This window comes from Oryctolagus cuniculus, chromosome 7, assembly GCF_051225735.1.
Source record: "Oryctolagus cuniculus isolate XC-2025 breed Fujian yellow rabbit chromosome 7, ASM5122573v1, whole genome shotgun sequence".
Classification (NCBI taxonomy): Eukaryota; Metazoa; Chordata; class Mammalia; order Lagomorpha; family Leporidae; genus Oryctolagus; species Oryctolagus cuniculus.
In genome coordinates, this window is record NC_142873.1 from 22,451,349 (window position 1) to 22,476,822 (window position 25,474).

Consider the following 25,474-nt stretch of genomic DNA (forward strand, 5'->3'; position numbering starts at 1 on the left):
CCTGGCGGAGGGGGCGGCCGCGGCGGGCGGTCACGTGGCCGTGTTGTGGGGGGAGGGGCGCCGTCGCGCGGTCGGTTCCGGGCGGTTGGAGCGCGCGAGCGAGCGAGAGAGCGAGCGAGCGAGAGAGAGCAGCCGCGCCCGCCGCCGCCCCTGCCCTGTATGCCGCTGTCCCCCGGCGCGGCCGCCGCCGATCGCAGCAGCAGCAGCAGCAGCCGTCGCCGCCGCGGTTGATGTGGTTGGGCCGGGGCTGAGGAGGCCGCCAAGATGCCGCAGTCCAAGTCCCGGAAGATCGCGATCCTGGGCTACCGGTCTGTGGGTGAGTGGCCGGCGCCGCGCGGCCTCCTCGCGCCGCCGGGGCCTCTACCTCGGCTGGGTTGCGGGGATGCGGCCGCGCCGACGAAGTTTGTGGAGCCGGCGCGGCCGTGGGCCGGGCGGGAGGGGGGCCGCGTTTCGTAACCACCATTTTGAGCAGAGGTGGCGGCGGTCGGGGCGGCGGCGACCGCGCCGGACCGGGCGATGCGGGAACCGGCGCCCTCCGGGGCCGGGGCGGGCAGGTGGCGGCGGGGCACGTGGGGCCACCGGGCGCGGAGGAGCCCTAGGTTTGCCGAGGGCGCGTTTGGCGGCGGTGGGAGTCGCTTGCCGCCCTGCCGGGCGCTCCCAGCAGGTGGGACTCGCACCTGCCTCCCTCCGCCTTCGGCCGCCGGCGCTCGTGATCCCGGCTGCCGCCTTCCGCCACCCCGGCCTCCAGTGAAGTCCGTGGGATTTTGACAAAGAAAACGGCACCTTGGGTCCTTTAAATCTGTGAAGTTCAGCCTGAAACACACACACACACACACCACACCACACACCACACCACACACACACCCCAGGTTAGAGTTTAATTACTGAGGGCAAGTTCCCTAACGAAGAAACCTAGAAAAGCCCCCCAAAGAGACCAAAAGTGCTCCAGATACTCTTGGCGGCCAAAATAGGAAAGAAAGGAGAGAAAATTTTCTCGTCTCTCGGTGCCCTATTTTTCTTAGGGGAAAAAAAAATAATAAGGTCAGGTGCCTGTATTCAGGCTGTTGGAGTGATTCGGAAGTCTTCTTCTTTTTTTTTTTTTTTTTTCTTAGGAGGTCGGCATATATTTGAAACTGTTTCTGGCAGTCGCTGCTTTGCTGGGTAGAGGGAGTCGGGGGTTGGTGCCCTGAGTGTCATACTGGGAAAAAAACAGAGCCGTTGAACTTGGGGGCGGCTTTGTTGTCTCAGACAAGCCGATACCTGGAGAAAATACGTTTATGTTGTCCTGCTGGTTTTTTTTAAAAAGTAACTGTCGAAAGACAGTGTGCACCTGAGCACGCTGCGGGGCGGAGGGGAAAGCCAGCGTTTGGCGGCTCTGGTGGTGGCCGCTGGAGGGAACCGTGGCTGCCGGCGCTCGGCAGAGGAACTCCCCGGCTGTGCGTCTCTCTCGCTGCCTCACCCCCACTTTCCACCGCCCGTGCCAGGGTCTGTTCGCTTTGACCCAGATCGGCTACAGCATGCTTACTCATCCCTTTACCGTCTCTCCGGGGGGAGTCCGGAGATTCGGCGGTGGGCGGGAATCAGAGGTGGATGAGCTGTGTGGATATGCCTAGCCCGCAGTCCCACATCAGAGGTCTGGACGCACAGATGGAAATAGCAGGTGACAGCCCTAACAGCTGCAGCCGGAAAGGCGCTCCGCAGTCCGCTTTCCAAATGCCAGTATGGTCCTGTGATCTAAACTTTATCAGCAGCCTGAGGCATCTTCTTGCTTTTCTGTGTTCTCCGTGTTTCCTTGTGTGCGTTTGGAAGAGAGGGTCTGTGGCAGGTGTTGGCTCTTGAGTGCTGTCTGATCAGATACATAGTGCTGACCAAAGATAGGAGTCTCGGAAGAACGAGCTTACAGTGATGAGCACTTAGTCTACCTGGTTTCTTTCTTTTCTTTTTTTGAGCTTATTTGAGAAGCAGAATTACAGAGAGACAGAGGGAGAAGTCTTTATTCTGCTGGTCCAATCCCCAAATGGCCATAATGGCCAGAGCTGGGCCGATCAGAAGCCAGGAGCTTCTTCCAGGTCTCCCACTTGGGTGCAGGGGCCCAAGGACTTGGGCCATCTTCTACTGCTTTCCCAGGCCATAGCAGAGAGCTGGATCAGAAGTGGAGCAGCCAGGATCGAACCTGCGCCCATATGGGATGCCAGCGCTGCAGGCAGTGTGGCTTTACCCCCTATGCCACAGAGCCAAGCCAGCTACCTGGTTTCAACCCAAGCAAATGGCCTGAAGGTTATGACTTAATTTACCCTTTGACGATTTTGAAATGGCGACCCTAGTCTCCAGTGAGCAAGTCCAGTGTTTTATCACTGTTAAACTATTTAAGCACTGTGCTGCTAACTTAGCCTCCAGTGGGATGCATAGTAACTCCTAGTATGTTGTATTTCTACAGTATGTCATATTTCTACAGCCTACTCCATTTTCTCCATATTTATTTTCAAGCATAGTGAGATGAAAGTACATGAGAAATTAGCTCCAGTGTTGTGTTTGCTTTTGACGTTATTTGCCTCTATTATGATCCCCGATGCTTGGTAGTTTGTGGGGTTTTTGGGGGGAGGGAGATTGGCCTTCTGCCAGCATGATTCCCTGTACTGGCTACTCTTTGCAGAATTCTTCACTATTCACGCTTCTGGTGATACTGACTTGTTCATTTGCTAATGGTGCTATACTTGAGAAATTGGAATATGTGTTTCTTATTGTGATATTTTGTGATGCTAAGCTGTTATGTCATAAATATTTTAAGCCATTTTGATTAGAATACTTGTCATTGTGACTTTGTTATGTCACAGAATTTAAAAGTGTGCCTTCACTTTAAAGCATGAAGTGCTGTGATTGTTACACATAGCATAAATACTATTACTATTGTACTGAATCTTGGCTTTGAAATTTTGTGGTTTTTTTTTTTTTTGAAACATTGGTCAGGTAGTTTATATAACTCCCTCCCCCCACCCCACTTTTCCTGTTATTTACAGTGTTAAACCTGTTAAGGACAGGGTGCCAGTAACTCTGACTTTCAAGGATTGTTTTGATGGTATCCAAATGCACCAGTTTATTCTCATTCCATTGTTTCTAGCACAACCAACTAGTCGGTCCCACTGCAGGTGGTAACTAGATCTAATCAAATTGAAGTTGTAGTGGCCCTAAACTATCTTCAGTCTGGTGCGTCTTTCTTTGAAGTCTTACAAAGAGCTTTGTTAAACTGGTTCACCGTTAGACTATAATCAGAAGCTTGTTTGGTGAGTATAAGCCTCTTACATAGGGTTAATAAGAGGATGGGATCATAGGAATTTGAAAGATCCTAAGAGGAAATGAAACAGCTGTGTGGTTCCGTAAACGGCAGTTCAGTGAAAGTGCTCAAATTGCTATCTTGCCAGAATCCTTCAGGACACTTCACAAGGAAAAGATGTCAAATATTTGGTGGTTTCCAAAAAAGCACAGTCGTATTTTAAATTATCCCTTTTGGACACATGGCAATTTTGAAAGGTAGAAAGGTGTTTTTCCATATATAAAATCTACGAGTGTGTGAAATTGTGTGTGTTCAGGTGCTTATTACAACTTGATGTATACTTGTGACTGGGAGTCATTCTGGAGTGGCCACTTTGTATTGGATTACTTTTTCCCAGTTTCATCTGTTGGTCTGTATAAGAGAACAGTCAGAGCTTGCATTTGTGATTATGATTTTCCATGGCCAAATGTTGCTTTGATTTCAGTAGTGACTTTATCAGTACTTGCTTTCATCCCAAAAAGTAACCATACTCATGAGCCATCAGTCACTCTCCATCTTCTCCCCTCCCCTCATCCTCTGTCGGCCACTAATCTATTTTCTGTTTCTATGGATTTGCTTATTCTGGATATTTAATATGAAGTCATGCAAATGTGGTCTTTTGTGACAGGTACTATTTCCCTCAGCATATGTGGCATGCATCAGTACTTCATTCCTGTTTACTGCTGAATAATGTTCCATTATGTGAGTGTGCCACATTTTGTTTATGCATTTGCCAGTGTGTGTGTGGATTACTTCTACTTTTTGGCTATCATAAATCAGTGTGAACATTCCTGTTCAAGCCTTGGTGTAGACATGATGTGGGTTTTCATTTCTCTTGGATATATTCCTAAGAGTAAAATTGTTGGGTCATTTAGTAACTCTGTGTTTGGCATTTTGAGGAACAATCAAACCATTGTCCTAAGCAGTTGAACCTTTTTGTTTTCTTAAGATTTATTTTTATTTGAAAGGCAGAATTACAGAGAGGGAGAGACACAGAGAAAGAGATCTTCTATCTGCTTGGCTCACTCCTCAAATGACTACAATGGCCAGAACTGGGCCACATGGAAGCCAGGAGCCTGGAACTCCCATCTGGTCTCCCATGTGAGTGGCAGGATCCCAAATACTTGAATCATCTTCTGCTGCTTTCCCAGGTGCATTAGCAGGGAGCTGGATTGAAAGTGGAGCACCTGGGACCAGAACCAGTACTCACATGGGATGCTGGTGTTGGCTTAACCTGCTGCACCATAGTGCCAGCCCCAGCAGTCACTGAACTGTTTTACATTCCCACTAACAGCAGGTGATTGTTTTAACTTCTGTGGATCCTCATCGACGCTTGTTATTGTCTTTTTTTTCAGCCTCCTTAGTGGATGTGAAGTCATCTTGTACATTATTTGTAACTTTCTCCCGATTGTGTTGTCTTTTTACTTTTCTTGGTGGTGTCCTTTGAAACAAAAAGCTTTTAATTTTGAGGTCCCATTCATCTGTTTTTCTTTTGACATTTGTGCTTTTGGTATCACATTTAAGAAACTGCTATCTAATCTAAGGTCATGGGTTTATTCGTATGTTTTCGTCTAGACATTTTGTTCTTTTGGCCCTGACATTAGGTCTGAGATCTATTTGGAGTTATCGCATACTTATGGTGTGAGGGAGGAGGGAAACGTCATTCTTTAACAGATGGATATCAAGTTGTCCCAGCCGCTTTTGTTAAAAGACTATTCTTTCCTCATTGAATTACCTTTTGGAAAACTTAAGGGTTTATTTCGAGACTTTCCTATCCCATAAATCTTTGTGTCTACCCTTCATTCCAGTCCCATACAGTGCTGATTACAGTACTATAGTTTCATTGTCAGTTTTGACATAGGGCTATGTGGATCCCTTACCTTTATTCTTTTTCAAGATTATCTTGGCTGTTTTGAGTCCCTTGCATTTCTATATAATTTCAGGACTGGCTTTGTCAGTTTCTGCTGAAAAGCAAATGGGATTGTGCTAGTGTGTTTTAAAATATCTTTTTTTTTTTTAAGGTGTATTTATTTGATGGACAGAGTGACAGAGAGAGAGGAAGATATCTGCCATCTCTTCCATCTGCTGGTTCACTCCCCAAATGGCTGTAAAGGCTGGGCCAAGAGCCAGGAACTCCGTCCAGGTCTCCTACATGGGTGGCATGGACCCAAGCACTTGGGCTGTCATTGTCTGCATTTCCAGGCACATTAGCAGGGAAATGGATTGGAAGCGGATCAGCTGGGAACTCAAATTGGCACTCCCATATGGGATGCCAGCATTGCAGTTGGCAGCTTTACCTGCTGTGTCACAACGCTGGCAGGCCTCTGCAGTATCATGAAAACCTGATTTTAAAAACAGCAAGTCTCATGTGCTTCACACTATTTTAAAGAAATAGAAGGTGAAAATTCAGCATTGCACAGGTGTGTAGTTGGAAAGGGGTAGAATATTTGAACAGCTTTTCAGATAATTGTGGATGTCCCTCGATTTTCATTCAACTCCGTAAGTTACAGAGTTTTTTTGTTTTGTTTTGTTTTTAAGATTTATTTATTTATTTATTTGAAAGTCAGAGGAGAGAGAGAGAGTGAAATCTTCCATCAGCTGGTTCATGCCCCAGATGGCTGCAACAGCCTGGTCTGTGCCAGACCAAAGCCAGGAGTCTGGAGCTTCTTCTGGGTCTCCCACACGTATGCAGGGGCTGAAGAATTTGGGCCATCCTCTGCTGCTTCCTAGATGCATGAGCAGTGAGCTGGATCAGAAGTGGAGCACCTGAGACTTGAACGTTCCCCTATAAGTTACAGTTCTTAAAATTTTTATTTCTTGTAGCTAGGATTGTGGTGTAGCAAGTTAAGCTACCACCTACAACAACATCCCATATCAAAGTGCTGCTTTAAGTCCCAGCTGCTCTGCTTCTGATCCAGCTCCCTGCTAATGCACCTGGGAAAGAAGCAGAAGATGGCTCAAGTACTTGAGCCCCTGGCACCTTCCTGGGAGACCCAGATGGAGTTCCTGGCTCCTGGCTTCAGCCTGGAGCAGCCCTGCTGATGTGGCTATTCGGAGAATGCACCAGTGGCTAGAAGATATTTCTTTTTGTCACTCTGCCTTCCTAATAAATATTTTAAAAGCTTTAAAATTTTTTGTGTTATTTAAAAGGCAGAGAGATCTCCCATTCACTTGATTACATTCCCCTGCCCTCCTCCCCCATGCCAAAGGTGGGCTAAGGTGAAGCCAGGAGCTAGGAATTCAATCCAGGTCACCCATGTAAGTGGCAAGGACTCAAGTATTTGGGCTATCACCTGTGCCTTCTAGACTCTATTAACAGGAAGCTGGAGGCCTGCGCTGTGGCGCAGTGGGTTCATGCCCTGGCCTGAAGTACCGGCATTCCATATGGGCGCCGGTTTGAGTCCTGGCTGCTCCACTCCGATCCAGCTCCCTACTATGGCCTGGGAAAGCAGTAGAAGATGGCCCAAGTCCTTGAGCCCCTGCATCCACATGGGAGACCTGGAGGAAGCCCCTAGCTCCTGGCTTCGGATTGGTGCAGCTCCAGCGATTGCAGCCATTTGGGGAGTGAACCATCGGGTGGAAGACCTCCCTCTCTGTCTGTCTGTCTCTCTCTGTCCCCATAACTCTTTCAAGGAAAATAAATAAAAAATCTTAAAAAAATAATAAAAAAAAGGAAGCTGGAGCAGAAGTGGAGCCAGAATTCTCTTAGGAGAATTCTGTGAGAAAACTCTCACATGAGTTTTCTTTAAGGTTAGCTGCAGTGTGAAATCATACTGATGAATTTGTCCTGTTGTGTTAACGTTAAACACCGCTGCTCGACCTTATAGTTTGAATGCTTCTTCTACCCATACCCTATTTCATAACATTGTCCATTGATCATTTGGAAAATATTGATTCACTGTTAAGCAGATCATCTGCATATTTACACATCTTAATCACATTTTTTTTTTAGGATTTATTTATTTATTTTGAAAGGCAGGATTATAGAGAGTTCCCTCTCCAAATAGCCACAATGGTCAGGGTTGGGCCAGACCGAAGCCGGGAGCCTCATCTGGGCCTCCCACATGGATGGCAGGGACCCAAGCACTCTTGCCATCCTTTGCTGCCCTCCCAGGCACATTAGTAGGGAGCTGGATAAGTGTGGCAGCTGTGACTTGAACCACTATCCATGTGGGATAAAGGCGGCCTGACCTGCTATGCCACAGCACCAGCCACGGTCACAGTTGTTAATGTCACCAGAAGTCTCAGAAAAGTCTAAGTATTGGGACACTGCGCAGCTCACCATGAGTGATGCAAGTTTCCCAGAATTCTGATTTGCCTCTTGAGAGTTCAAGTTTTACTTTTAGCAGCATATGCCAGTTTTTACTTGAATTGACAATTTCATTTCTTTAATTTCTAAGAAAATTGCACCAGATACCCATGTTGGATGCAATAATACTTAAAAAGTGGCTAGCTCAGGTCATTTCTCAATTGCACAAGTGCTTTTCTTGGAGACAACCATCACATTTCATTATGGCCCCAATGTTCTTTATGCATGTGTCCTATTTTGTTATGCAGAATTTTAAAAAGGAGACAACTATTTGGCCTTGTGGTTAAAACACCCACATCTGACGTCAGAGTGCCTGGATTCAAGCCCCAGCTCCTTTCTGAATTCCAGTTTTCTGCTAATGCATATCCTGGAGGCAGTGCCTCCCACATAGGAGACTTGGATTGTGTTCCCAGCTTCAGCTCTGGTCATTATAGGCATTTGGGGAATGGACCAGCAGATGGAAGATTTCTGTCCATATTCCAGATAAATTGAATATTTTTAAAAAGAATCTCAGGAGTTATAATATACATTGATGTAGTGGGTTAAGGTGTTGCCTACATCCCATGTGTGAATACTGGTTCAAGTCTCAGCAACTCCATGCTTCTGATGCAGCTCCCTGCTACAGTACCTGGGAGGCAGTGGATGAGGGTGAGACCTCAGTGGAATTCCTTGCTCAGCCCTGGCTGTTGTAGCCATTTGGGTAGTGAACCAGCTGATAAAAGATAGCTTTGTCACCCTGCCTTTCAAATAAAATAAATAAACAAAAAGAATATAAAAAAGATATATTAAATGGTCAGGATTCTAAAAAATCATTTTTGCTGCTTTCTCAGGGACATTGTTAAGGAAAAATAGCTTTTGTTTGTTTTAAACTGTGAGTGCGTGGTAGTGAAGAATACAATACTTACTACTCAGTTTGTAACCTACTGCTTTGCTTCATGCTGAAAGGTACCAAGCTGGCTGTTTTGCCCAATATTGCATTTGCTCCTTTAGTGCAATTGTGCACATAGGGGAAAAGTCAGATAATATCTTCAGATTGTTATGAAAAGAATTTTGAACTCATGAACCCCTGAAAAGGTTTCAGAGGACCCCCAGATGTCTGTGGACCACACTTTTGAGAACAGCTACACTAGTATGCTAGGATTTTGCTGCTAACTGTTGTGTGAACTTGAATTGAGAGTGACTGCCTCCTAGATGCTGTTCAAGGAGATAGGAGGTACAGCATTCTTAGAAGAGCCTCCTAGGAGAGGCCCTGCATCATTGTAAGAGACAAGGCTGGTAAGGCAGGAAAGAACTTGGCATGATTGAAAATGGAAGGAAACATGGGGGTGGCTAGAACACAGGTAGGAATAGGAAATGAAGTTGGGAAGGAAGTCGGGAGCTGCATTATTCAGGGCCTTGAAGTAACTTTAGGAAGTTGTTCATTCAGCCTAGTAAGCAGTGAGTTACCAAAGGATTGGAAGTTGGGATATCTCTGTGCCAGTTGACTTGAACTCGGATTGTGTTGCAATTTTGGGTTAATTGTCTTTGCACCTGGTGATGATGAGGCACACAAAGTTAAGTAAAAATTGCCAAGGGGAGCAGCAAATCAAGACTCATACACTAATCAGTTTCAAAATATAAGCATGAGGATGAAATTATAAGAGGGATGCATAAATTAAAAATAGTAACATGGGGGCCAGTGCTGTGTTGTTGCTGGTAAAGCCACCGCCTACATGCCGCATCCTCTAAGGGCGCTGGTTCAAGTCCTGGATGCCCCACATCCGACCAGCTCTCTGCTATGGCCTGGGAAAGCAGTGGAGGATGGCTCAACTCCTTTGGGCACCTGCACCCACGTGGGAAACCCAGAAGAGGCTCCTGGCTCCTGGCTTTGGATCAGCCCAGCTCCAGCCATTGCAGCCATTTGGAGAGTGAACCAGTGGATGGAAGGTTTTTTTTTTCTCTCTCTCTCTTAATAACTTGAAAACACAGCTACCTCTATATGTGATTATGGAAATCATACGTGTACAACACTTTACTTAGTTTAAGATTCAGAATAATGAGTTAATTACTTTAGTATTATTCATGAGTGAGTTGTACTTAGTTATCTGAACAAATCAAAACTGAACTTGGATGTGATTGTGCAATTTAAAACATTATGAAATCTTTAGTGATCACTCTTGAAAGAACCTTTATCCTTAGTTCTAGTTTATTCTGAAGTACCAGATCTTAACAGTTGGTTGTGGCACTCACAGTCTGTCCTCAAGTCAGACTGTAACTGCTGAGCACTTTGAACGTGAATTGCTTGCTTTAGAAATACAAACAAATCAAACATAAAGGTCTTTGAATATCATTTTAGTATTTTACTATTCTTAAATGTATATTGGGTGTGTGATAAAAGAATTTCTTGTAAGACCTTGGAGAATAAATATTAGTTTAGAACAGGCAGTGCTAGAAACCTTTTTATTGTGCACTTTGGGTGGTTAAAACAGGGTGATACACGGCCGGCGCCGTGGCTCACTAGGCTAATCCTCCGCCTTGCGCCGCCGGCACACCGGGTTCTAGTCCCGGTCGGGGCGCCGGATTCTGTCCCGGTTGCCCCTCTTCCAGGCCAGCTCTCTGCTGTGGCCAGGGAGTGCAGTGGAGGATGGCCCAAGTCCTTGGGCCCTGCACCCCATGGGAGACCAGGAGAAGCACCTGGCTCCTGGCTTCGGATCAGCGCGGTGGCCATTGGAGGGTGAACTAACGGCAAAAAGGAAGACCTTTCTCTCTGTCTCTCTCTCTCTCACTGTCCACTCTGCCTGTCAAAACAACAAAAACAAAAAACAGGGTGATACAGGGTACTGATTAAATCGACTCCTAAGTGTGTCTTAATGATTACAGAACTGATGTGCCTCCCCAATTTCTCTATCCATTGTGCTTTTCTTTTGAAACTTTGAAACACAGAGCTCCTATCTGATTTTATTCCCTAAATGCCTGCAATGACCAAAGCCGTACCAGGACTAGGGTTGAGGAGCCTGGAATTCAGTGCAGGTCTCCCACATTGATAACTCGGAGGAAGCCAGCTACTTGAGCCATAACTGCTGTGTCCCGGGGTCTGCATTTTGGGGAACGTACAGTCAGGAGGTAGAGCTGAGAATTGAACCCATGTGCTCTGATGTGGGGCATAGGTGACTTCACTGCTCTCAACGCCTGTGGCTTCTTGTTTAGAGAAAGACTCCTCAGGGATATATTCTTTTTTAAAGATTTACTTATTTATTTGAAAGGCAGAGTTATAGAGAGGTAGAGGCACAGAGAGAGAGAGAGATTATTTTCTTGAAAGAGTTACACCGAGAGAAAACGAGAGGCAGAGAAAGAGAGAGGTCTTCCATCCGCTGGTTCACTCCCCAAATGGCTGCAACAGCCAGAGCTGTGCCAATCAGGAGCCAGGAGCTTCTTCCAGGTCTTTTACATGGGTGCAGGAGCCCGAGGACTTGAGCCATTTTCTACTGCTTTGCCAGGCCATAGCAGAGAGCTGGATGGGAAGTGGAGCAGCCGGGACTCGAACCAATGCCCATATGGGATGCCAGCACCCCTGGTAGCGGCTTTACCTGCTACACCACAGCGCTGGCCCCATTTTCTGATTTTTAAAAGATTTATTTATTTACTTGAAAGGCAGTTAGTAGCTTCCATCTGCTGGTTTACTCCCCAAATGCCTGCAGCAGCTAGGGGTAGGCCAGGCACAAGCCAGGAGCCTAGAACTCCACCACTTTCTCAGGTGCATTAGCAGGGAACTGGATCAGAAATGGAGCAGCTGTGACCTGAATCAGCACTCATTAGTATGCCGTTGTTGCAGTTGCTGGCCCAACTTGCTGTGCCTCAACACTATCCCCTCCTCAAGGACTTCTGAAATAAAAATTAGTATTTTAACAAGATGAAGAATTAAATGTTAACTACACGATGGCATAGTAAATAATGTGAATCAAGTATGCAGATATTGGTTTTTATGGTTATATAGTTTTATGAAATGAAAATTATCTTCTAAGACTTGTGTCTTAGATATAAATGCATTTGGCTAATATTTTTGCTGATTTTGAAATCTAAATTACATAAGAATGTTTTAAATCGTAGGTTCTGGAACTATTGTTGCAGGATAGCAGATTCAGCTGTGGCTTGCAATGCCAGCATTCCATATTTGAATGCTGGTGTGCGTCCCAGTTGCTCTGCTTCTGACTCAGCTTCTTGCTAATGTTCCTGGGAGGGCAATGGAAGATGGCCCAAGTACTTGGGCCTCTGCCACCCATATGGGAGAACAGGATGAAGTTCCTGGCTCCTAGCTTCAACTTGGCCCAGACCTGGCTGTTGGGGGTATTTGGGGAGTGAATCAGTGGATGGGAGATATCTCTGTCTCTTAAAGATTTATTTATTTTGAAAGAGTTACACAGAGAGAGATCTTTCATCTGCTGGTTCACCCCCTAGTTGGTTGTAATCCACTGGAGCTGGGCCAGGCTGAAGGCAGGAGTCAGGGGCTACATTGGGTCCCCCACCTGGGTGCAGGGCCTCAAGCACTTGGGCCATCCTCACACTTCCCAGGTGTGTCAGCAGGAAGCTGAATGGGAAGTGGAGCAGCCAGGATTTGAACCAGCACCCATATGGGATGCCGGTGCTGCAGGCTGACTTAACCCACTGTGCCACAGCAGCAACCTCTCTCTCTGTCTCTCTCTTACCCTCTCTCTCTCTTTGTTGGTCTGCCTTTCAAATTAATTAATCTTTAAAAAGAACTAGGTCCTCGTTCTTGATTTGTATGAGTGGTTAAATAAAAACATAAGTGGCAAAAATTCAACTGTGGTGTCTAACTTTTTTTTAAAGGTTTTATTTATTTGAATGAGTTACAGAGAGAGGTAGAGACACAGAGAGAGAAGTCTTCCATCCATTGGGTCACTCCCCAAAGGGCTGAAATGGCCAGAGCTGACTGATCTGAAGCCAGGAGTCAGGAGCTTCTTCCAGGTCTCCCACATGTGTGCAGGGGCCCAAGGAGTTGGGCCATCTTCCGCTGCTTTCCCAAGCACATTAGCAGGGAGCTAGATTGGAAATGGAGCAGCCAGGACTCGAACCTGTGCCCACATAGGATGCCAGCGCTGCAAGCTGGGACTTTAACCCACTGCACCATAGTACCAGCCCCTGTGGTGACTAACTTTCATATGTGAGTGGAAGTAGGAGAGGAAGTACTGTGGAATTTCCGATCCCTGTGCAAGGAAATTCTTCCATTGTGATATGGGGAGTTTCTGGCCTGGTTCAAATGGCCCTGTGTACATCAAGGGGCTGGAATACCTGACAATGGAGCAAAGTGGGTAAATCCACCACCTGCGGCACCAATATGTGTCCATGTGCCAGCTGCTCTGTTTCCCATCCAGCTCCCTGCACATGTGCCTGGGAAAGCAGCAGAGGATGGTCCAAGTGCTTGAGCTCCTGCCACCCACATGGGAGACCCAGTGATGCTCCTGACTCCTGGCTTTGGGCTAGCACAGCCCTGGTGGTTGTGGCCATCTGGGGAGTGAGCCAGCTGATGGATAATCTCTCTCTTTGTCTCTCTCTCTCTGTAACTCTGACTTTCAAATAAATAAATATTTTTAATACCAAAAAGGGGGGGTTACACTTGATACTGATATATGAAAGCAATGCAAAGGTTTTGGATCAGAACATCACAAAGATTGCTCCTGGAGAGAAAGGACCACCACAGACATTCACTCTGCAGACATAATGTCTTATGTTTACGTTTCAGGGCCAAAAGTCACCTGTGTGCATATAGCTTGAGAGGCCTCTATTAATTTTCTGGGAATTTTAGTTGATTTGTACTCACTGTGAGCCATTTCAGCCGAGCTCTGAGCTACAGTAGAGCATTCTTTTCCGTTCTAGGTGTCGTGTGTTGAGGAGCATTGCCAACCTTAGAGGTTTTAAACTTGGAGTTCGTGAGCTCTCCCTGAAATTTTGTATGTATTCTCTGGGGGAAGAGTTGTGGGCTTTTCTCAGCTGTGTAGAAGCATTTCAGTCCCCCAAAAGATTCAGTCGCTGAAACTATTGGTTGAAAAGGATATTTTGAGGATTTTTGTGTGCTAACATGTTACTCAAATAAATGTTCATCAAATGAATAAATTCTTACCATGTACTTAGGCAAAGGCAAGGGCACTTAGCACCCTTACCATCAAGGAACTCGCATCTAGTGAGGAAAACACAGGAAACAATTAGTGCTTCAGTACTGGTAATAAATCTTGGTGTTTTTGAAGCATTTACTGAGTGGAGTGCAGTTGTAAATACTCTACCTGTGTTGATTGATAATGACCCAGAACAATGAGATGAGCCCAGGTAGGAACGTTGTACATTTTTTGCTTATTTTGCAGATGAGGACACAAGTACAAAAAGTAAGTGACTTAGAATCAAATTACAGGCCTGCGCCGCTGCTCAATAGGCTAATCCTCTGCCTGCGGCGCCAGCACCCCGGGTTCTAGTCCCAGTTGCTCCTCTTCCAGTCCAGCTCCCTGCTGTGGCCCAGGAAGGCAGTGGAGGATGGCCCAAATGCTTGGGCCTTGGACCCGCATGGGAGACCAGGAGAAGCACCTGGCTCCTGGCTTCGGATTGGTGCAGTGTGCTGGCCGCAGCGGCCATTGTGGGGTGAACCAACGAAAAAAGGAAGACCCTTCTCACTGTCTAACTCTGCCTGTCCAAACTGTTGAAATCTTTACTTAATGTATACTAAACTGATCTTCTGTAAAAAAAAAAAAAGAAAGAAAGAAAAAGAAATTATCAATTCCCAACTTGACTCTCACTGGGATTAAACATGACAATAGGTCTGATCTGATTTCATCATCATTTAAAAAATCATCTATTATTTTTCACTTTATGTTTCTGTGTGGGAGCAAACTGTTAATCTTTACTTAATGTATGCTAAACTGATCTTTTGTATATAAAGAGAATCGAAAATGAATCTTGATATGAATGGAAGGGGAGAGGGAGTGGGAAAGGGGAGGGTTGCGGGTGGGAGGGACGTTATGTGTCGCGTCCCTCGACCAGCAAGGAAGACACGACCCGAACTCTTCTTCCAGCAGTTTATTCAGGAACCTCTTTCAAACTTTGAATCTCGCGCCCTTTTTTCTCCCCTCCCTCTTATAGCCATCCGCGCACCAATCAAAAGCGGCCAAGTGGCAAGCATTGATTGGTACAGCAACGCGGAAGCCGGAAGGGAGCTCAAACATCTCCTTATTAGGAGATGTTTGTTTCTCGCCAGTCCTTCCGGGGGAAAGGAGCCGGCGCCATCTTTAGGGCGCCGTGCAATGGCTCCCCACAGTTCCCCCTTTTTGTTTTAGAACTAGGCATCTAAGGATTACAGGAGAAGGTAGGGGTCTGTCCCCCACTGCCAGGCATCCACCTGGAACAGCATCCTTTTCGCGGGGGTGGGATCTGGGATGCCAACCCACATGCAGACAGACTTGCCTTCCAGAGAACGTAATGGCTCATTCTCTCTGCAGTGCTTTGCCTCGCACCCTGCACCCATGCCTAGCATTCAAGGAAGGCCAGCCATGCTTGCGGCAGTTGTCCAGCCTCAAGGGCATAAAAGGCTTGAGCTATCATGGCCAATTCCCGCCAATGAGCTGTCCTCATCCTGCACAAACACCACAGGCAAAATAACACAACAAGTAACAGCAACCCCGTCAAAGCTCCAAGTCCCACCCACTCCTTCAGGCTGGAGACAGCTGGATCTGGGATGACAGTCCAGATGCGAAGGAGACATCCACACGCGTGGAGTTGATGGTGACCACGGCAAGGCGCAGTTGCTCCAAGGTGTAGTCAAATTCCGCGGACCAATTCGGCATCGGCTTTGGGAATACTGATAGAATCCCCCATCTCTGCTCCGCCAGTGTCCGCTGCATTTGAGGCAGAAGTATCAAGAGCAACAGCAGGATTCTCCTCGTGGCAGACCCGCCTGACCGCTCGCTCCGGAACCCACACCGGGTCATGTTGATCCTGTGGAAAAACACAAACAGCACCTCGTGCCCATGCCAGCACGGGATCAGGGCCACGCCACTGGCCCGTCAAGAGATCTTTCCATTTTACCAACCCTCTACTTGGGTTTCCTTGTTGCTGATGCCTGTCCGCGGCTGAGTGCCCATGCACATCCAAATTTAAAAAATTAATTGTAAATAAGACTAAGGCAATTCTCTCTCTCGGGGTGCGGCTATAGCCAACTCCCCCTTTTTGTTTTAAAAGATATTCTTTCAGTGTGCGGTGTGCTCGCTCAATTATGCCCTGGCCCTGAGGATTGTATGGCAATCCATGGACAAGTTGAACCTCCATTTTTTGGCAATAGGTGGTAAAGGTTTGAGATGTATAGGCCGGGCCATTATCAGTTTTTAGCACCTGGGGTTTCCCCCAGGCGGCCCATGCATCCAGACAATGAGCGATCACTTGACGTGTAGATTCACCACTGAGGGGAGAGGCATACATAATGCCTGAGCACGTGTCCACTGAGACATGAACATATTTCAATTTCCCAAATTCCGATACATGGGTCACATCCATCTGCCATACTCTCCCAGGCAGTAACCCTCTAGGGTTTACGCCAACACTAGGTTGTGCACGAGTAACAGCACAGTCAGCGCAATCAAGTACAATCTGTCTGGCATCTGCGCGGGAAAGATGAAATTTCTGCTGCAAAGCGCGCGCGTTGACATGAAAAGATTGATGGAAAGCTTTAGCAGCCTCTGCGGAAGTAGTAAAAAAGATGAATTCCTGTCTAGTACACAGATCTACTCGCGCATTGCCTTCACATAAAGGACCAGGCATGCCTGTGTGGGCTCTAATGTGCTGAGCAAAAAAGGGATTTTTCCGTGACCAAAGCAACTGCTGGGCTATATGTAATAGGGATGCAATTGGGCTAGAAGGTTTAATCGGCCCTGCGGTTTCCAATATCTTTAATGCGTTCACCACATATAAGGAATCTGACAACAAATTAAAGGCAAAAGAGCACTGCTTAAGGACCTCAATAACTATTTTTAACTCCACAACTTGAGGTGAACCTGGCTGAAACTGATGAAATACCGGGTCATTACCCTCTACCATATAAACCCCACAGCCTGTTTTTGACCCATCCGTAAATATATTTGGAGCACCTAGTAATGGCTCAGTGGCTGTAATTTTTGGAAATACTACCGGATGTTCTTTAAAGAATTGTAACAATGGACTTTTTGGTAAATGATTGTCTATAAAGCCTGGGAACCCACAGCGAAACACTGCCCAATCATCTAAAAGAGCACATAGGACGTTGACTTGTTTGGCATCATAAGGAACAATCACTTCACACGGCAATTTTCCAAAATATTGTAAACATTGTTGCAAACCTTCCAGTGCTAGCTTTGCCACCGCTGCTGGATAATACTCAATAGACTTGGCTGGAGAGCTCCTTGGATGTATCCATAAAAGCGGACCTTCCTGCCATACTAGCCCTGTAGGTTGGCTAAGCGTTGGGAGAATGCATAATGACAATGGCAGATTTTCATTCATTCTGCATAAGAATGCCTCCTGTAATTTCTTTTCTACCTTCTCTAGGGCCTCCCTGGCCTCCGGAGTTAAGCACCGCGGTGAGTCCAATGCCGAATCACCACGCAAAATGACATAAAGTGGCTTAAGTTCATAATTGGGAAGATTCAAATAACCCCTAACCCAATTTATATCTCCTAATAATCTCTGAAAATCATTTAAAGTCTTTAAACTATCTTTGCGCAATTCCACCTTTTGAGGAACAATTTGAGTACTAGTTATGCAGGATCCCAGATAAGTTGCAATGCTTCCTTTTTGAACCTTTTCAGGGGCAATAAATAACTTCTTACTTTCTAACAACTGAATCAAATATGCAAAGCCATCATCTAATACGAATTCGTCTTTTGCTGCTAAGAGGATGTCATCCATGTAATGGATGCATTTTAGGGAAGAAAATCTCTTACGTAAAGGCCCAATCGCTTGACCCACGAATAGCTGACACATTGTGGGGCTGTTAGCCATGCCCTGTGGAAGCACAACCCATTCATACCTCTGGTCAGGCTGCTCATGATTGCACGCCGGCAAGGTAAAGGCAAACCTTTCACAATCCTTTGTATGTAGGGGTATGGAGAAGAAACAGTCTTTAATATCTATTATTATTATGGGCCATCCCTGTGGAAGTGCAGATAGAAGAGGCAGCCCACGTTGCACCGGCCCCATGACCTGCATCTGCATATTAATAACTCTCAAGTCATGTAGCAACCGCCACTTCCCGGATTTCTTTTTTATTACAAAAATAGGAGTATTCCAAGGCGATACAGAGGGTCTAATGTGTCCTAAATTCAATTGTTCTTGAATCAATTGCTGCGCTGCGACCAATTTGTCTGAGGACAGAGGCCACTGAGGAACCCACACTGGGTCCTCGTGCTTCCAAGTAATGGGAATACCTTCCTCAGCGGCCCCTATGAAAAACCCAGCCCTTGGCGAGAAGGCCTCTGCACTACTTCAGTGGGCTCATTTCTTCCTTGTAAGAATTTTCCTATTCCATAATTCGGATGGTGTCCCATATCCTTCATCAATTTTTGAGAAACACGGGAGTATTCATTACTTAATTTATAGTTCATGTCTTTCAAAAGGTCTCGGCCCCATAAAGAGATAGGTAAATCCAAAACATAAGGTTGCACCGTGCCTGAATGTCCCTCTGCATCCTCCCAGCGCAGCATTACTGCGCTCATCTCAGGAGTTTCTGAATATCCCAGTCCCCGAAGGGATTGTGAGGATGCCTGCTTAGGCCACTTTGGAGGCCAATCCTTGGAGGCGATGATACTACGGTCTGCACCTGTGTCTAGTAGGCCGAGAATGTCCTTTCCATTTATTTTTATCTTTAAGGTTGGTCTCTGGTCTAGTTCTAAAGACAAGAAGGTACAATCTATGCCTGTGGACCCAAAGCCTTCACTTCCTCGTTGTTTCTTTGATGCACTGAACTGCAAATGCTTGCTAGGAAGGATTACAAGTTGTGCAATCCTGTCTCCTGGATTAATAGCTGTTATACCTCTAGGGGACTCAACCATGATTTTCACCATGCCAGTATAATCCGAATCTATGACTCCTGGATGAATTATGAGACCTTTCAAGGTAGAGGATGAACGTCCCAACAACAATCCCACTGTCCCTTCCTCTAGGGGTCCCTGAAAGTCTGACTCAATGGCTTGCACTCCCATTTTTGGTGTCAGTATGAGTCTGGTGGTGGCACAGAGGTCCAGGCCTGCGGAGCCTGCAGTGGCTCTCCGTGGTCTCTGGGATGTCTGAAGCTGGGCCACTGACTTTGCCTCCCCTGCTGCTGGTCCTGATGGGCGCCCTGATGCTGACTCTCGAATGCCCCATATATTTGCGGGCCCTGGGGACGAGGGCCCCGCTGCCCGTTTTTTGGACGCGCCCCACCATTGCCAGAAACAAGGACGTTGCCGTCAATGTCCTTTACCGAGCGGCATTCGTTGGCCCAGTGCTTTCCCTTCCTGCATTTTGGACAAATTCCTGGTCCTTCCTGTCTTTGTTCTTTGCCTCTTCCCCTTTGCGGACATTGCCGCTTCATATGTCCCATTTTTCCACAGCTGAAACATGCTCCAGCGTTCCCTGATCCCCTATTGCCCTTCGTGATTTGAAGGACTGCTGCAGCAAGGCCAGTGTTGGATAGCGGCCCTCCTATTTCCCTGCATTGTTTTATCCATACCTGAAGCCCTTTGCTCTTCCATGGTGTTATAGCGGCTCTGCATTCCTTAGTGCACTGCTCAAAAACCAACTGTTCTATCAGCGGCATGGCGCGATCTGGATCTCCAAAAATCCTACCCGCAGCTTCCACCATGCGCGCTGCAAAGTCTGAAAACGGCTCGGTGGGTCCCTGTGTAATCTTTGTCAAATTCCCACTTACCTCTCCTCTGTTGGGTATAGACTTCCAAGCCTTGATGGCTATCTTGTTAACTTGTTCATACACTGCATGTGGGTAACCTGTCTGCTGGTTAGCGAATCTCCCTATGCCTAGCAGCATATCTCTGTCCCAATGCTGATTCCCTGCCGCTGCATTTTCTGCCGCTTGTTCATTGGCAAAGTCAATCAGGAAAGCTCTGAAGTCTAAGTATTGTCCTGGTGACAATGCGGCACGAGCCAACCCGCTCCAGTCATTTGGAGTCATGCAGTATCTTTGAAGATTTTCTACTTGAGCCAGCGTGAACGAGCCGCTGATGCCATAGGCTCTTACTGACTCCGCTAGTGATTTGATTATCTTTATGTCGAGGGGTTCCTCGTACCTCTGCCCTTGCGGATCTTGGAAGACAGGATAGGCACTTAACAACTCCGCACCAACCTGTTTCCAGACTCCCGGACAGAAAGTCCGCCCTCTTTCTTGCGCGGATACAGGCTCATACTGAGGAGGAGAGGCTTCAGGCTCCTCCCCTAAGTTCCCCTTGAAAGTACCATGCTTAAGTTCCTTTTTTCCTTTTAATTGCAATTTCCTCATTTGCCGATTTAATTCCCGTACTTGCTTTATACCAGACTCTTTGTTATCGCCACACTCTTCAGACTCACTGCTGCTTTCTGAGCTACTTTCTGCACTAGAACTACTTACTAAGGAGGGGCTGCGCAACTCAGAAAGATCGGGGTACAGTTTTTTCCTAGTTCTTTTCCGACTCTCCTTCAAAGTTTTCCCTTTTTCACTGGCAGCTCTCTCAGAGCGCTCTTCCTGAAGCTCCTCCAAGGCAGCTTGACCGCTCAGAATAGCTTCACTACACTGCTCATCCTCGAGGCATGCTCGCACTAACTTCCATATTGGTCTCACTCCCCCTTCAAGATTACCCTGTTCAAATGCAAAATCCAAATCCCTGCCTAGTTTGTCCCATGAAGGGATAGTAAGGCTTCCCGAAACCCCATACCAGGGTGCAATGGTATCGCAGTTACGTAAAAACCTATGCAACGTACTAGGCTTAAGTTTCAAACCGTTTTCCCGAAGCAGCGCATTCAGCGCCAGAAAAATTTCATGGGACTGTGAATTACCCATCGTCAAAGATTTGCGCTCCTTCCCTGGCCACGGGTCAGAGCTCCTTCTGCTTTTGTCGCAGAACTTCCTCTGCTTTAATCGCAGAACTACCCTCCCGCTTTTATCGCAGGACTGCCCGCTCTTATCGCGGATCCCCACCTTATTTTCCCGGGGGACTTACCAGCGCTGCCCTGACTGCAGGAAGTTCTGAGTTCGCGTTCGAGATGTTCCCCGTACGGGCCACCAGTTGTCGCGTCCCTCGACCAGCAAGGAAGACACGACCCGAACTCTTCTTCCAGCAGTTTATTCAGGAACCTCTTTCAAACTTTGAATCTCGCGCCCTTTTTTCTCCCCTCCCTCTTATAGCCATCCGCGCACCAATCAAAAGCGGCCAAGTGGCAAGCATTGATTGGTACAGCAACGCGGAAGCCGGAAGGGAGCTCAAACATCTCCTTATTAGGAGATGTTTGTTTCTCGCCAGTCCTTCCGGGGGAAAGGAGCCGGCGCCATCTTTAGGGCGCCGTGCAATGGCTCCCCACAGTTATGGGGGGGGAAGCCATTGTAATCCATAAGCTGTACTTTGGAAATTTCTATTCATTAAATAAAAGTTAAAAAAAAAAACCATAAGTGGCAAAGTCATGATTTGAACTCAGGCAGTGGCATCAAAGCTGACACTCTTTAAAACTGCACAAATTATTGAAATGCAACTAGGATAACTGCTTCAGAGAAAAAGAGCTAACTTTAGCATAGGTGAAAGAATTGTCTCCAAGGAAAAGTCTGTGTGGCTCAGCTAGTAAAACAAGATCATCATGGATATGGGGAAGTGGCAGGGAAGTTGGGACTTCTGTGCCAAGTGTCAAGAACCACTTTGTAGGTCCTGTTGAAGGTTTTAGACTTTTTCCTACAAGCGGTAGAGAGTCACTTAAAGGATTTTTTTTTTTTCCTTTTTGACAGGCAGAGTGGACAGTGAGAGAGAGAGAGACAGAGAGAAAGGTCTTCCTTTGCCGTTGGTTCACCCTCCAATGGCTGCTGCGGCCGGTGTGCTGCAGCCGGCGCACCGCGCTGATCCGAAGCCAGGAGCCAGGTGCTTCTCCTGGTCTCCCATGGGGTGCAGGGCCCAAGCACTTGGGCCATCTTCCTGCACTCCTGGGCCACAGCAGAGAGCTGGACTGGAAGAGGGGCAACTGGGACAGAATCCGGCGCCCCGACTGGGACTAGAACCCGGTGTGCCGGTGCCGCAGGCGGAGTATGAGCCTGTTGAGCCAGGGCGCTGGCCCCACTGAAAGAATTTTAAGCAACAAATAAAATGATGATCTGTACCAGGGATTGGCAGACTTTTTCCCTAAAAGGCCAGATAGCAAATATCTCAAGCTTTGCATGCCATGTGGCCTCTGTACCAGGAGAGCAGCCATAGATAATATGTCAACAAATGGGTGTGGCTGTGTGCCAGTAAACCTTGCTTTATGTATATGACACTTGAATTCTTGTGATTGTTACGTGTCATGAAATACTAGTGATTTTCCCATCCAGCCATTTAAAGATGAAAAAGCTGTTCTTACTTAGCTCATAGGTGGTGTAAAACTGAAACGGACTGTGGGGCAAATTTCTTCCCTGGTCTGTAGCTTACTGGTCCTTTCTTATATCCTCCAAATATGCTGCCTGTACTCTGGGCAGTAGGGATGGGGAGTGCTAAGAGAATGGAAAGGAGACAGGAGGAAAGGTGTCATGGGCTGGTTAGTGTGAGCAAGATGAGGAGATAATGGACAAGGAGACTTTGTTCCTGAGGGAGCTGTAACTGTAAGTGGTTAATTTTGCCACTGGCTAAAATGAGAACTAGGAGGCCAGGGTCAGCTTTAGGGGATGGACTAGAGTTGTCACATACCGGGACTGACTTGTGATATAGGAGGAAAAGCCCCTGGCTACAGCACCAGCAGTTCATATGGGCACTGGTTCGAGTCCCAGCTGCTCCAGTTCCTATCCGGCTCCTTGCCAATGTGCCTGGGAAAGCAGCGGAAGATGGTCCAAGTCTTTGGGCCCCTGCAGCCATGTGGGAGACCCGGATAAAGCCCCTGGGTTCAGCCTGGCTGAGCCCTGGCCGTTGCCTTTTGGGGAATGAACCAGTGAATGGAAAACTCATTCACACTCATTCACACACACCCCACCCCCGTCCCTCACTTTCTAGCTCTGACTTTCGATTGAATGATTAAATGTCTAAAAATCCTTGTCACATACCTGCCAGATCCACACACTTGTCTTGCTTTATGGATGCGTTTCTCATGATCCTGGAGACAGGTGCTGTACCTGCACTTCGGCTTGTGAGGGTTTGCTGCTCCTGGATCCTTCTGTTACCAAAGGGTAGGACCCAGGAGGCCACACACACTCTTGACTGCCCACTCTGCCAGGCAGACTACTGAGGATTCCTACCTAACTACACAGTGTTTCTGCCTTTCCTGCTTGGAGGATGGGTGGTTGGTCTCCATCTCTAGACCCTTTCTTCCTCTATAACTGCTACAGATGTGTGCATATTTATAATAAATTGCTTTCTGAATCTTACCATGTTTCTGTATGAGCAGTATGCTAAAAAATTAAACTACACAAAATGAGCCCACCTTCATTTTTTTTAGACCTATGGAAGTCTTCTTGGAACTAAATTTATATAAATTTAGGGAGCTACCCTTACACAAAATGGATTCTTCTATTTATTCCCTTAGCCTATGTTATGGAACAGCATTGTCCAAAGAAATTTGATACATATAGTATAAACCACAGGTAATTAGATTTTCCAGTAGCCACATTAGGCAAGTAAAAAACAGGTGAAATTAATTTAGTACAATTGATTTTGCCCGGGATGTCTAAAATATTACCATTTCAGCACGTAGTGAATATTGTTGCTATTTTTACATTTTTTCTTAATCTCAGAAATTTTTTATTTATTTATTTGAATGTCAGAGTTACACAGAGAAGGAAAGGCAGAGAAGGAGAGAGAGAGGTCTTTCATCTGCTGGTTCACTCCTCAGTTGGCTGCCATGGCCAAAAACTGTGCTGATCCGAAGCCAGGAGCCTCCTGTGGGTCTCCCACATGCGTGCAGGGGCCCAAGGACTTGGGCCAACTTGTACTGCTTTCCCAGGCCATAGGAGCTGGATGGAAGTGGAGCGGCCGGGACATGAACCGGCGCCCATATGGGATGCCAGCACTGCAAGCGGTGGCTTTACCTGCTACGCCACAGCGCCGGCCCCTCTTTTGGGTTTAACACCTCTCATGACTAGCCACATTTTAGGTGCTCTACACATGTGGCTGCTGCAACCTTATTGGACAGCATGGGTCTAATAAGGAGGGAATTGATGTTGGTAAATGAGATCAGTACAGATTTTGAAGAACTTTTGAAGAAAATCTTCATAATATGAATGTACTGAACCATTCATGGTGACTGATGAGTAGGCTTTATTTTGTGTCCCATTCCCCTCAGCCTTTGTTATTGCTAGTTTTGCTTCATCTTAAATTTCATGCTCTTCTATATATTAAAGATTGTGTTATGATTTGAGAATTTCTTTCGTCGATTTTCCTTAGCTCTTGCCTACCCTGACACTCACTGCCATCCTTCTCCCCATTTTGGCCTCAAATCTAAGAAAATTCATTCTTTGTTGTTTTCAAACATTTAACTTCCTGCAGTTTGCTACATCTGTCCTTGCCTTCCATTGTCTTCGTCTTTGTCATCCTATTTAAAATGTCTTCAGGAAAACAGTTCATGGCCCTTCTGGGCAGCACTTTTTCTTCCTTTTCGTTTAATAGCCCTTGCACTAAGTAAATAAAATTCTTCACTTTTGCAACTCACCCATATTACAACGTAAACTTTTTCATAATTTCCTTGATAGGACACTTTCTGGTATCATTCTTGGTAATAGTAGGCATGCAACTAATATTTGAGTTAAGCGATACTTTTATGAGGCAGTTTTCCTTATTCTGCGTTTTCTTTGTGATTATTTGCTCGTTAATTTTTTTCTCTCCTTTTTTCCTCCCTGAGCATTTATTTTTGAAGTTAGGGAAACGATGTGAGAAAGAACAAGATGATGTCTACCCTGATTAATTCAAATGGACAAGCAAGATAATTCATGTGAAAAAGTTTTGTGACCTCTAAAGCAGTATCTCACTTGTAGGTTCTGTTCAACAATTACATATTACATGCTGTGGTCTGACTGTATGATGGAGATGTGGGAATGGATATTCATGTTAGTCACACAGAGCCCTTTTCCAAAACACAAACTTTTTAGGCACCTTTCATTAAAATTAGAATGCTAAGTGTATTTTTTTTTCCAGAATCTTTCCTTGGTGGCTCTGCCTTATAAAAATATTGCCCCTGAGAAAAGCAGTAGGCGCTCGTGCTGCCAATGCTGCCGTGGAGGGACTGCTTTTACTGAAGGGAGTGGACCACTGCTCAGTGTGTTACTGGCATTGCGTGCCTGGTAAGGAGCACACTGTTAGGAAACCGTTATGCAGTTCATTGTTCTCCATCCCCTTTAACAGTGGTGATGTATTCAGGGTACAGTCCATTTATAACCAGACCCCAGGTGGTTCTGCAACCTTTTTCTGCTATTTGCAAGCCAAATTCATTTTGTCTGTTCTGTGTCTGGTCCCCAGTGAAGCACCCTCTGGGTGTTCCTACTCTTACCTGTTGACTGTCAAACCTTCAGAATGCAGTAGATGATGATATGCCAGTGCCTGGCTGTAAGGCTTAGGAAGTTGGCAGCTTCTTCTGAGTTCTTGAGAGCCTCAGATAACACTTGGGAGGCCTTAGAAGAAGCCACATGGCAAGAACGAAGGCCCAGCCATCCCAGTCACGTC

General features: G+C 46.4%; 1 protein-coding gene and 1 long non-coding RNA gene across 7 annotated transcripts in view; one reads left to right on the forward strand and one right to left on the reverse strand.

The window, feature by feature from the left end:
* The window catches only part of RHEB (Ras homolog, mTORC1 binding), a 72,029-nt gene that overhangs the window by 1,607 nt on the left and 44,948 nt on the right, over positions 1-25,474 (forward strand). Inside the window, exon 1 of one of the 6 annotated variants that reach the window (XM_002715063.6) lies at positions 105-316. The exons of the other annotated variants lie outside the window; for them this stretch is intronic. Within the exon in view, the coding sequence (XP_002715109.1) occupies positions 265-316 (52 nt within the window). The 5' untranslated portion in view covers positions 105-264. Of the gene's footprint in view, positions 1-104; positions 317-25,474 lie in introns of those variants that run through there. 6 annotated transcript variants of the gene reach the window in all.
* Positions 14,664-20,953, reverse strand: LOC149125368 (uncharacterized). The gene is made up of 2 exons (XR_016210399.1): positions 20,816-20,953; positions 14,664-15,593 (listed from the first exon to the last, which is right to left on the reverse strand). It is a non-coding gene; the product is annotated as an uncharacterized LOC149125368 (long non-coding RNA).